Here is a 12768-nt window from a genome sequence, read left to right on the forward strand (position 1 = left end):
ACAAGTATTATTTTAGACAATACTACCCATGACACCAGCCACATCAGAGAGGAAGTAAAGAGAAAGTAGAAGGGAAATAAGTAGCTGAAAAGTTGGTTCAAGTAGGAAGGGTTTGGGTTGTTGGATAATTGGGTTGATTTCCAAGTTAGCTACAGGTTCTATGTTAGGGGAAATAGGGCCAGATTCAGGTACATTAGCGCCGGTGTAACGTAAGCCGTTTACGTTACACCGCCGTAAGTTTTCAGTTTTAGTGCCCGATCCACAAAGCACTTACCTGGAAACTTGCGGCGGTGTATCGTAAATATGTCCAGCGCAAGGCGGTCCAAATTGAATGGGCGGCTAACATTTAAATTAGGCGCGCTCCTGCGCCGGACCTACTGCGCATGCTCCGTTTCGTAACTCCCGCCGTGCTTTGCGCGAAGTGACATAATTTTTTCGAACGGCGACGCACGTAGCGTACTTCCGTATTCCCGGACGTGTTACGCAAACGACGTGAAATTTTAAATTTTGACGCGGGAATGACGGCCATACTTTAGACAGAAATAGGTTTGCTGACTAAAGTTAAGGCACCCAAAACGACGACTAACTTTGCGACGGGAAACTAGACTAGCGGCGACGTAGCGAACGCGAAAAACCGTCGTGGATCGCCGTAACTCCTAATTTGCATACCCGACGCTGGTTTACGACGCAAACTCCCCCCAGCGGCGGCCGCGGTACTGCATCCTAAGATCCGACAGTGTAAAACAATTACACCTGTCGGATCTTAGGGATATCTATATGCGTAACTGATTCTATGAATCAGCCGCATACATACTCTGAGAGATACGACGGAGTATCTGAGAGATACGATGGAGTATCTGAGATACTCCGTCGTATCTCCGCTGTGAATCTGGGCCAGAATGTACAAATATTACTTAGAAAATACAAGCAAGTCTTCCAAACAAAATTAGCTGATGACCAACCAGGATTAGGTTGTCCAATCGGTATGACCCACCCCACCTTTACACCTTGTACATTTAGGGAATGCTTTGCGTTCTTTGAGAAATGGGTGACCTCCTATGTTTACAATGCAGGAGGCAGCCTCTTGACATGGGACCAGGAAGCTAGTGGAGATCACTGGAGTAGCTACGTGTATTACAAATATTTGGCGGGATCCCACATGTATGGTATATGCATAGTTACATTTGTCCAAGCTGGACCATTTTGACGATTTAAAAATTGCCGTACTTGGAGTTCTTTAAATAACAGGATTGTTTCTACCACAATAGGGTATTGTATGACAACAACATGTTTTAGAGCTCAGTAGCTGGAAATAGGAAGCATATTTATATTTTTCATAACAGCAGGTTTCTAATGTTACAAAAAAGTTAGGGCTTGTTAGAACCGCATATCTAGAACCAAAAGAAAAAAACCTATGCAGTGGTGTTTGCAAGGGTTAACGCCTTTATCCAGGACAAAAATATCTTCCCTCTGACCCCCTCTAGTGGATTGCTGTGAAAAAATAAAAAAAATGAACTACATGTCCTTTTTAACTTACTTGAAGCTGTGGTCACGTGACGATGCTGGCCTAAGACTTTCTTGGTCTGTTTACTTCTTGATCTCAAAGAAGAGGGTGCACTCCTGGAAATGTATTTGCTGTGGATTGGAGCAAGAGGTCCTAGTATTGATTTTTTGGGCTTATGTCCTGTTCTGAGTTTAACACTTTAGTGATATATTGGCTTATGACTGAATGTTGTTTCTGAGTATATTTTATTCACGTTTTTAATAATAAATGGTGCTTTAATGCACAAAGCTGGTCTGCCTTTTTGTGGGACCTGCTTGAAGCTTACTAAGGCATTATTGAAGTGTGGAGCCAGGGGGCCCTTCTGTCTTATGACCGTCATGTAGTGGCGTCAGGAGTGGGGGCTGGAGCCCCAAGTGTGCCGATAATCCTAATAACATTATTAGCCCCGAGCCATTTCCACGGGGAACAATCTCCCGCTCATGCAGCGCGGCCGTGTTATGTACAAATAGTCCCGCCTCCGGGACCCAGCTCCTATGATGGACGTCCCACTGGTCCAAAGCCGAGAACGCGGGATGTGTGACATCCATCATAGGCACAGCCGGGTCCAGGAGGAGCTGGGAATGACACTGCGGCCCCGCTGGGCACTGGGAGATCCCTGCTCGCTCTGTTTAATTGGGCGGGCAGCGGAGCGGCTCTCCCATCCTGGGAGTGGTCGGAATGAGATGGGCTACACTACACAGGTAAGGCTGAGCTGCAGGAGTGTCAAGAGGTCATCTGTCACAGGGGGGGTCAGTGTAGGTGTCAGGGGGGTCAGTGTAGGGGGCTGGTAGGTCAGTTTAGTGGTCAGTATGGATGGGCACTGGTGAGCCAGGCAGCAACCAGCAAGTGAGCCTAACCCCCCGCCAAGCAGTCAATCCCCATAGTGGGATTTTAAATGCTCATCAAGTCTAGGAATAGAGGTGTAAAAAGTTAAAGGGTCACTAAAGGAATTTTTTTTACCTAAATAGCTTCCTTTACCTTACTGCAGTCCTGGTTTCATGTCCTCATTGTTCGTTTTTGCTTTGATGTTGCTGTAATTCCTCTCTGTTCTGGACACTTCCTGGTTGTCTGTTTCCTGATCACCACAGTACTGGGAGATTTCTCACTGTGGTGACTAATCAAGGAGGTGTGATTACTGTGTGTCCAAAACTCCTCAGCACCAATCCAGTTTCGTTTTGCAAAACCTTCACTGCCCTCTATTGGCTCTCTGGCTCTGTACATCAGAGAACCAGGAAACAACAGCAAAAACGAAACTAAACTGTAGGTACATTATATGATTGTTTTTTATCTATTTTTAATCATTTTTAAAAGGAATCAGTTAACTATTATGTCTCTATACCCTGTAAACAGTCATTTCAGCAAAAAAAAATGTTTTCCTTTAGTGACCCTTTAAATTCTCCATATTCCTTGTTCTGGCTGGGTTCTGCCAAACTATGCAACTAGTCTCTTCTGTGTCTGGCACACTGACATTGTGAATTTGAATCAGTGTTGCCAACCTACCAAATTGAAATTTACTGGCACGACACCCGAAATTTACTGGCGCAGCCACGTTTTTACTGGCATTTCACAAAAGTTACTAAATTACATTTTTAGGTGCACATTTCAGTATTTAGGCTACAAACAAGTACGCTAGGCAAATAGCAATGTGATTTAAGGTAGATATTAAGGTAACAAAAACATATTTTTGTTATTTTCGATAAAATAAGGGCAAATTATTTAGTCACATCACCCCCTGCCTCCATCCCCCTCTGCCACCAACACTCCCTGCCTTCACCCCCCCTCTGCGGTGCCACAATCTCCCCCTGCCTCACCTCTTCCTCCAATCTCCCTCTGCCTCCAATCTCCCGCCGGGTACCATAACCTTGTGGTACAGGAGATTCAGTTTCCTGTTCCCGGCCGGACTGACAGGAAGTGCACACACTCAGTGCTCATTTCCTTTCAGTCCGGCTGGGAACAGCAAGCTGAATCTTCTGCCGCGCGGAATGCGGTAAGGGGGGGGGTAAAAAGAACATGGGGGGGAGCCGGGGAGGCAGTCAGAAGAAGTACTAGCTGACGTTCGGCAGCAGCAGCTGTATGCTGCGGTATGTGGTAGGGAGGGGGGCAGCAGCTGTATGCAGCGGTATGTGGTAGGGAGGGGAGGGGGGGTTAAAAAGAACATGGGCGGAGTCAGTCAGAAGAAGTACTAGCCGACGTCGGCAGCAGCCCCCCCCCCGCTTAATTATTTACACTTCTCAACTTACCCCCCCCCCCACTTCTCAAACTCAGCAACACCCCCTCCCCCGCTTCTTGCTTGGGGCCCCCAAATTCCTTCAAACGGCCCTGCCCCCTGCCTCCAATCACCCCCTGCTTCCAATCTCCGTGCGCAGTTCCAAGCCAAACCGATTTTGGCTGTTTTTACTGGCACATTCCCGCAACCACGGACATTTACGAACGGGGGAAAAAAGTGCCTGTTTTTACGAACTGTCAGTAAATATACGGACGGTTGGCAACACTGATTTGAATGCTCTGTACATGGTGATTGTTTTAATGTAAGACAGCACACATTACTGATACTGTTTAGTTTAGTCCTTATGCAGATCTTGACGTTTTATTATTCAATACACTTGCTATTTACTGTATCCTGTCATATAACCTGTCAAAAAACCCTGAACACATTACTAGTAATGGCCACATCTTCTGTAAAAATTATCTACTGTGATTGTAAGCACAGAAATGATGTGCTTTTATATGTGTTATGACAAGATAAAGAAAAAATCAAAGTGGTGCAATTACAATAAATTATCATTTCAAAACAGACTGGCACTTCAGATGAACAGCAACTGCCTAATATTTGCAAAATTTTTAGCATTAGAAATTATTACCTCTAAGGAAATACATAATAATATCTTGTTAGTATAGTCCAAAATCGATCTGTTTACAAGATAGGAAGTTCTGTTGTTTGATCCATCTAAATATATGCTCTACATGCTCAAATTTATGCTTAAAATGAACCTATAGTCACATAGTCTTAAGGCCCATACCGGATTTTCCAACAACAAATGTTGGATAGCATGCTTTAAAATTCTCCGACAACAAATGTGTGTTGTCGGATTATCCGATTGTGTGTACACAAGTCCGTCGGGAAAAAATAAAAAGTACAAACAAAAGGGTGGAGCTGAAAAAACACGTAGTTTCGTATTTGTTGGCTGACAAAGTTTTGCCATTTGTATGCAGAACAAGTTCGCGGCCAACGCCCTTCGGAAAAAAGTCCTACGCTTTGTCCGATGAAAATCCGATTGTGTGTATGAGGCTTTATAGAACACATTTTTAGAAGGATTAACACCAATGGCATCCTTTTAAATACTATCCTATAAAAGTGTGGAACACCGAGCATTGCACTGTGAGCTGAAAGCAGTTTGTGTTTATCACCTACTATGAGAAGTCAGTATAAACACAGGCACTTGGATGAAAAGCATCCATTTATACTTTAAAAGACATGCAGTACTCTATTAGCTAGAAAATTACCCCTCGCCCCTATACACCAGCCCTACCTAAACTCAGATTAACCAGAGGTCGTTCGATCCAAAACCCAGAAACCATTGTGGAAGAGTTCACCAAATTCTATTCTACACCATATAGTAGCTCAGAGCAGAGTAACAAGTATACCATGGATGATTTTTTTAGCGACATTCCCCTACCCATGCTGACTAAGGACCACTCGGATCTCATGGATATGGAATTTACAGAAACAGAAGTTGGACAGGCTATAAAAGGTTTGAATCTCTCCAAAGCTCCAGGCCCAGATGGGTTCACTGGCCACTATTATCATAAATACCAAGAGATCTTGACCCCACACCTGTGCACATTTTTGTTATGTTATCCCGAAACCGGGGAAAGATCACGGGCCATGCGCAAATTATCACCCCATTTCGTTGATAAACACCGACCTCAAAATTATGACCAAAGTCTTGGCAGCTAGACTAAATTTGTTTCTTGCGCAATATGTCCACCCAGATCAGGCAGGGTTTGTCCCTGGACGCCAAGCTTCAGATCAGACTAGGAGAGTCATAGACGCCATTTCAGCGATACATTCAGATTGGGATAATGGAGGACCCAGGCGAGGGATTCTGCTGTCTTTGGACATTGGGCTTTTGATTCCTTGTCGTGAGAATACCTCTTCTATGTTCTGACTAAGCTGGGCTTTGGGTCGAGATTTCTGTCTATACTACGAGTTCTCTATGATTCCCCTACTGCTTCCTTGATGGTAAAGGGATACTCATCTTGCCCTTTTTCTATCCATAGGGAGACTCGTCAGGGGTGCCCCTTGTCCCTGTTACTTTTTGTTTTGGCTCTAGAACCGCTCGCTATAAAAATACGCAATTCTACTGAAATACAAGGCATTACATGTGGCAATCATGAACATAAATGTATCCTTTTCGCGGATGATATCTTAATGATGATCTTGTCGCCGATTAACACCCTCTAACTTGTATGCAATACTCAAACCATTCACAGCAATTTCGGGTCTTAAAATAAACCACGAGAAGTCTCAGGCCATGAACGTCTCGATAACAGAAAGTACTCTCTTGACACTCAAATATTCCTTTAATTTAATGTGGCACATGGAGTCACTCCCATATTTAGGAATAAACCTCACCCCGACATTACGCACTCTGTACTCCAAAAATTACCCAGCATTATTCCAATGTTTGACAGCTGACTTGGCCAGTGGTTTGGCAGACTACACTCCGTAAAGATTAATGTTCTTCTGAAAATATTGTACTTGTTTCGAACGCTACCAGTTTCGATTGTCCGTTCGGAACTGTTGGCCTTCCAGAATAAACATATATCTTTTTTGCAAAAGTACTATTACGCAGCACAGCTGGCTCAACTAGCCAGGTTTCACTCTACCAAGCCCTATCCTATATGGATGCAGATGGAGGAATATGCATGTAAGGAAAGGCCGATATTGCATATGTTATGGTTATCGCCTAAGGATCGGCCCCCAATTCTATGCTCGGCGCTATCCTCATTCCTGAACATTTGGGACAGATTGACGAAATCATACAAGTTTAAATTCTGGGAAATTCAAATTTCACCCCGGGCCTCACCCCAGAACATTTGCTTGGTGGACCAACAAAGGGCTTCTACGAATTGCTGGTTCGTGCGACCATAAAGGTATACTGACAAGACAAGTTTTAATAGAGAAATATCAAATGCTGCCCTCGGAATGTTTCCGATGTGCTCAGATCTTGCCCTTCTTGGGCACTTTGTTGCGAGGTTCTGACATGGCTGCTATGTCCATGATGGAGTACCTGTGTCAGAACTTCGACAAAATCAGAGGACATATCTCTGAAATGTATACTATCTTTACTAATTCCTCCATTAAACAGGCTTATATGGTAAAATGGGAGGCAGACCTCCAGGAGACGATTGACCTGGATTAATGGCATAATATAGCTCAAGGGGCCTCAAAGTCGTTTATAAATACATTAATTATTGAAGCCAATTATAAAGTGCTTTTGCAATGGTATATGGTTCCAGCTAGGCTGGCAACATATGTGCTGGCAGCTTCCCCTCTGTGTTTCCGCGGATGCGGGCAGCAAGGAACCATGTACCATGTGTGGTGGCAGTGCCCTTAGGTACAGCGTTAATGGATTAGAGTGTAAAATGTTATCTACTCCCCCACCCAGGTCAATCTAGTGAAATCCCCGAGACAGGCTAGTACGGTGGAGGGGGGATCAAAATCTCAGAGACGTCTCATATCATTTATATTTATATCAGCAAAGATTATTATTGCAAAGTCCTGGAAAACGGCAGCTTTACCATTTGCACAACTCAAGAATAAACTTTCCTGGATTATGCTAAATGAACGTATGTCTGCAATATTACAAGATAAAATGCAGATGTTTAAGAAAGTGTGGCACCCCTGGGTGGAATACCTGATGGGGGATCCAAGATCTTTACCCGATTAGAGCTGTCTCTGGCTGGTGGGTATTGGAGCACGGGGCCACTTTCCTCTTTTCTACATTCTACTTCCTCTACTTTCTTTCTTTTCTCTTATCCTCTCTCCTTTTTTTTTTTCATTTAATTTTTTATTTGTTGTGTTTTTCTTTTTTTTTTTTCTCTCTTTCTCTCTCTTCATTATTTTTGTCGGTCTTTCTCATTTCTTTCTTGTTTTTTTTTTTTTGTTACTATAATTATATGAGAGTTGTCGGATTTTTGCTCTCTAACCTCTACACAGTGAGTACCTCTACAGAATGTATTCTGATCTCAGGGAGCTGAGTGGTATGGTATCCTCACTATACAGCTATTCACCTCTACTTGCTCATATGTGAAGTGGTCAATAGGTGTGTCTATAATATCTGTATGTACACACAGTTATATATGGATGACTGATGTTGCTTTTTAAAGCATGGAGGTTCTATCTCTAAATGTCTATAACTGACACACGGTATTAGATTCCGTCCATGTCCGAAACTTCAAACGAGCTTTGAGTTTACCTCCTAGGGCTGAGGTTGTCTTAATTACTCCACTTCATGAAGATTCTTGACTGCAATTCGGTTCACTGCAGAGGTATCCACTCATTGTTTGGCTGACTCAGGATTTTATTTACATTTTATACTGTACCGGTTTTTGTATTCAAGATTGTATTTCTTTTCTTTGTGAACATTTCAATAAAAACATTGAAACCAGAAGACATGAAGTGAAATCACAGTATTCCTAGGAACCTTTGCAAACCTCCTTTCATGTAAAAGTGTTGTTTTCCAACAATTTTTGTCATTAAAGGTACTCTTTAATAAAATATGTAATTTGTAGTATATTAAAATGGACATGTTGCTAAATGACCGGGCCACTTTTTGCAATTCGGCACTGTGTCACTTTAACCACTTAAGCCCCGGACCAATATACTGCTAAATGCCCAAAGGCGTTTTTACAATTCGGCACTGCGTCGCTTTAACAGACAATTGCGCGCTCGTGCGACGTGGCTCCCAAACAAAATTGGCGTCCTTTTTTCCCCACAAATAGAGCTTTCTTTTGGTGGTATTTGATCACCTCTGCGGTTTTTATTTTTTGCGCTATAAACAAAAATAGAGCAACAATTTTGAAAAAAATGCAATCTTTTTAACTTTTTGCTGTAATAAATATCCCCCAAAAACATATATAAAAAATGTTTTTTTCCTCAGTTTAGGCCGATACGTATTCTTCTACCTATTTTTGGTAAAAAAAATCGCAATAAGCATTTATCGATAGGTTTGCGCTAAATTTATAGCGTTTACAAAATAGGGGATATTTTTATTGCATTTTTATTAATTATTTTTTTTTTACTACTAATGGCGGCGATCAGCGATTTTTTTCCATGACTGCGACATTATGGCGGACACTTCGGACAATTTTGACACATTTTTGGGACCATTGTCATTTTCACAGCAAAAAATGCATTTAAATTGCATTCTTTATTGTGAAAATGACAGTTGCAGTTTGGGAGTTAACCACAGGGGGCGCTGAACGTGTTAGGCTTCACCTAGTGTGTGTTTACAACAGTAGGGGGGTGTGGCTGTAGGTCTGACGTCATCGATTGTGTCTCCCCTATAAAGGGGATGACACGATCGATGCGCCGCCATAGTGAAGCACAGGGAAGCCGTGTTTACATACGGCTCTCCCCGTTCTTCAGCTCCGGGGAGCGATCGCGACGGAGCAGCTATAAACGAATAGCCGCGCTGTCGTCCCGGATCGCTCCCTGAGGGAATCCGCCCGCCGCACGCAGCGGGGGGGGGCCCCGATCGGACCCCCCACCCGCTAGAAGGCAAGGACGTATATATACGCCCTTCTGCCTGTCCGTGCCATTTTGCGGATGTAAATAGTCGTGCGGCGGGCGTTAAGTGGTTAACTGACAATTGCGCGGTCGTGCGACGTGGCTCCCAAACAAAATTGACATCCTTTTTTTCCCACAAATAGAGCTTTTTTTCGACCATCATGAATGTGGTGATGTACAAGACGTAAGACGAGCCGAGATCAATGAAGTTTAATAGGCAGTTTGGCTCTTCTGCTTGATTTTGAGCATGAGCAGATTTTCCGATAGGCACCTTTTCCGTCGGAAAAATAGAGAACCTGCTCTCAAACTTTTGTTGGCAGAAATTCCAAAAGCAAAAGTCTGATGGAGCATACACACGGTCGGAATTTCTGTTCAAAAGCTCACATCGAACTTTTGCTGTTGGAAAATCTGATCATGTGTACGGGGTATAAGATTACTGTATTGGTACATTTAGAGCAGTTCTTCACAAATTAAAGAATAAGTTCACTTTTTTTAACACGTTACACCCATATTTTGACAGCTAGTGGGGGGTCTTCTCCTCCCGCTGGCCACGTCATTCATTCACAGTGTTCTGTGAATGTGAAAACTACAAGTCCCAACAGCCTTTCCGACTGTCAGCTTGTAGTTCTCAATGAAATACCAGACTGCTGTTAATCGCTCATTAATGTAGTTAATTGAGCTTCCTGTTAGTGTGTAACTGCCTGCCTGTATCAGAAGGAATGGGCAGACAGCGACACAAAAAGTCTGCAGGACCATGGCACTACTGCAGACCTTTACAGGTCCCTAAGGCCCCTTTCACACTGGGGCGGGAGGTGTGGTGGCAGTATAAGGCCGCTATTTTTAGTGGCGCTATACTGTCGGAATTGCAGCAGTATTCAGCCGATAGCGGTGCGGGTTTAACCCCCGCTAGCGGCCGAAAAAGTGTTAATACCGCTGGTCTGCATAGGATCCTTGGTTGCTAGAATTTAGCTATAACATCAGGAAGTTGTAATTTAGCGGTGGTAGTAATACTAAAGTTGCACGATTTCCAGTGTGACTTTGAAGCGCAACTTTAATGCAACTTTGACCCGACTTTACACTTTCCGCATCAAAAGTCACATCAAAATAGTGTGGGCACCTTTTCAAAGTCGCTTTAGGTTGCACCGATTTGAATGGGTGCCATTGAAAAGAATGGGCTGCGACTTGTCATGAGACTTTGATCTCCAAAATCATATGACAAGTTGCTCAAGTGTGAATGGAGTCTTAATGAATGACTTCCTGCTGCAGTAGCAGCCACAGGTTTTTTTAATGGGTGAACAGGTTAAAATAGCACTTTGATTTGCCCAGTCTACAAAGCTCCAGCAGGCAGGGTTCAGTGCAAACCGTGCATGGGTGCAAACGAGAGCCTTGGTCCTATTCAGTACAGTGATACAAATCTGGCACAGGATTGAAGCTTCAACCTTACTGCTCTGTACATAAAGATAACTTAGAAAAAAATATATATTATGAAAGAAGAAAATACCTGAATGGACCACAGTCAAATGATGGTGGGATCGAGACAATGGTGTAGATGACTGGCAACATAGCCAGAAAGAGAATAAAGAGCAGCATGGCCATGTAGAAGTTGTTGGATCTGGAGGCTTTAAAGACTCTTGCATGGGGAACATTGCAGCACATTACGGCCCAACATTGTAGGTACATAGATGTATGGAGACGGAATACATTGATAGCAGGGAGGCATGGAGCATAAAATGATCCCATCCTAAAAAGAAGCATACATAAATCTGAATCCAAACAGTGTTTCTTTATCAAGTTTCTTTATATAAGTGTTTAAACAATTACACATTTATTTTTTAATATGAATTAATGCCTTTATACATTATGGCAATTATTTAATCATTTAGTTAGCAAGAATTTAGTAAGTTACCAAATACCACCCTCACTAATATGATCACCTACTAAACCAGCTGAAACTTAAACCAGAAGTGGTATCACCATGCCTCCTCCAGAGAACAGCGGCATGTGCCAAAGATGACAGTACTAAGGGCTATCTTTTGGTATTATCCAGTTAAAAGCTAGCCCATAAGAAGCACAAGGATGAGAAAAGTTATACATTCTGCAAGAAATAATATTTTTTTCTTCCTTATAGAGAATCAAAAATATGTAGGTCTTGATGTGTAGGATACATCTATGGAGTTAAGAAAATAAGCATCTTTCTGAAACCATGCAACTTACTTAAAGGGTCACTAAAGGAAAAAAATGTTTTTGCTGAAATGACTGTTTACAGGGTATAGAGACATAATAGTTAACTGATTCCTTTTACAAATGATTACAAATAGATAAAAACCAATCATATAATGTGCCTGCAGTTTAGTTTCATTTTTGCTGTTGTTTCCTGGTTCTCTGATGTACAGAGCCAGAGAGCCAATAGATGGCAGTGAAGGTTTTGCAAAACGAAACTGGATTGGTGCTGAGGGTTTTTAGACACACAGTAATCACACCTCCTTGGTTAGTCACCACAGTGAGAAATATCCCAGTACTGTGGTGATCAGGAAACAGACAACCAGGAAGTGTTCAGAACAGAGAGGAATTACAGCAACATCAAAGCAAAAACGAACAATGAGGACATGAAACCAGGACTGCAGTAAGGTAAGGCCCCGTACACACGACCGAGTTTCGCGGCAGAATTCAGCCAGAAACTCGATCGGAGCTGAATTCTGCCGAGAAACCCGGCCGTTTGTACACTTTCGGCCGAGGAAGCCGGCGAGTTCCTCGTCGAGCCAAATAGAGAACATGTTCTCTATTTCCTCGTTGTTCAATGAGGAAAGTTGGCTTGCCGAGATCCTCGGCGGCTTCACAAGGAACTCGACAAGCAAAACGATGAGTTTTGCCCGTCGAGTTCCTCGGACGTGTGTACGGGGCCTCAAGGAAGCTATTTAGCTAAAAAAAAATGTCCTTTAGTGACCCTTTAAATCACTGTATATTTTGTACTATGTTGCACAATAAAGTAGGTAAACCCTGAACACCCGAAGCAGACTGTAGATCAACCTCCCGGGAAAAAGGTTGAAATTGTGTAGAAAAGTAGGGGGGCTCGGTCACCCAAATATACATAAATAGATAGCCGATATTCATCATTACAGACTAGGAAAAACAGTAAAACAAAACTGATCAAGTAAAATACCTCATGTTGGATGATACAACTGAGGTCCAGGTGCAGAGTGACCCCACAGCCGAAGGGAAGGAAGAGATCCTTTTGAAACTGGGCTTAATTATCATAACAGCACAACCAGAAATAGCTGATTTTCTGAAGTGTTTCAGTTATTTTAGATATCCTTGACAAACTTGGTGTAACTTTTTTTTTTCATTATTCCTTTCATACCAAATATCAAAAGAAAACTGAATATTGCACAGCAATATTCATAAATTAAGTATTCATAAATCAATTATTTTT

General features: G+C 42.6%; 1 protein-coding gene across 1 annotated transcript in view; it reads right to left on the minus strand.

Moving 5' to 3' along the window:
* Nucleotides 1–12768, minus strand: part of TMC1 (transmembrane channel like 1) — a 95737-nt gene that overhangs the window by 22419 nt on the left and 60550 nt on the right. Inside the window, exon 14 of the mRNA XM_040356383.1 lies at nt 10840–11079. Coding sequence (XP_040212317.1) covers nt 10840–11079 — 240 coding nt within the window. The remainder of the gene's footprint in view (nt 1–10839; nt 11080–12768) is intronic.

The sequence above is a fragment of the Rana temporaria genome, chromosome 1 (genome assembly GCF_905171775.1).
Source record: "Rana temporaria chromosome 1, aRanTem1.1, whole genome shotgun sequence".
Classification (NCBI taxonomy): Eukaryota; Metazoa; Chordata; class Amphibia; order Anura; family Ranidae; genus Rana; species Rana temporaria.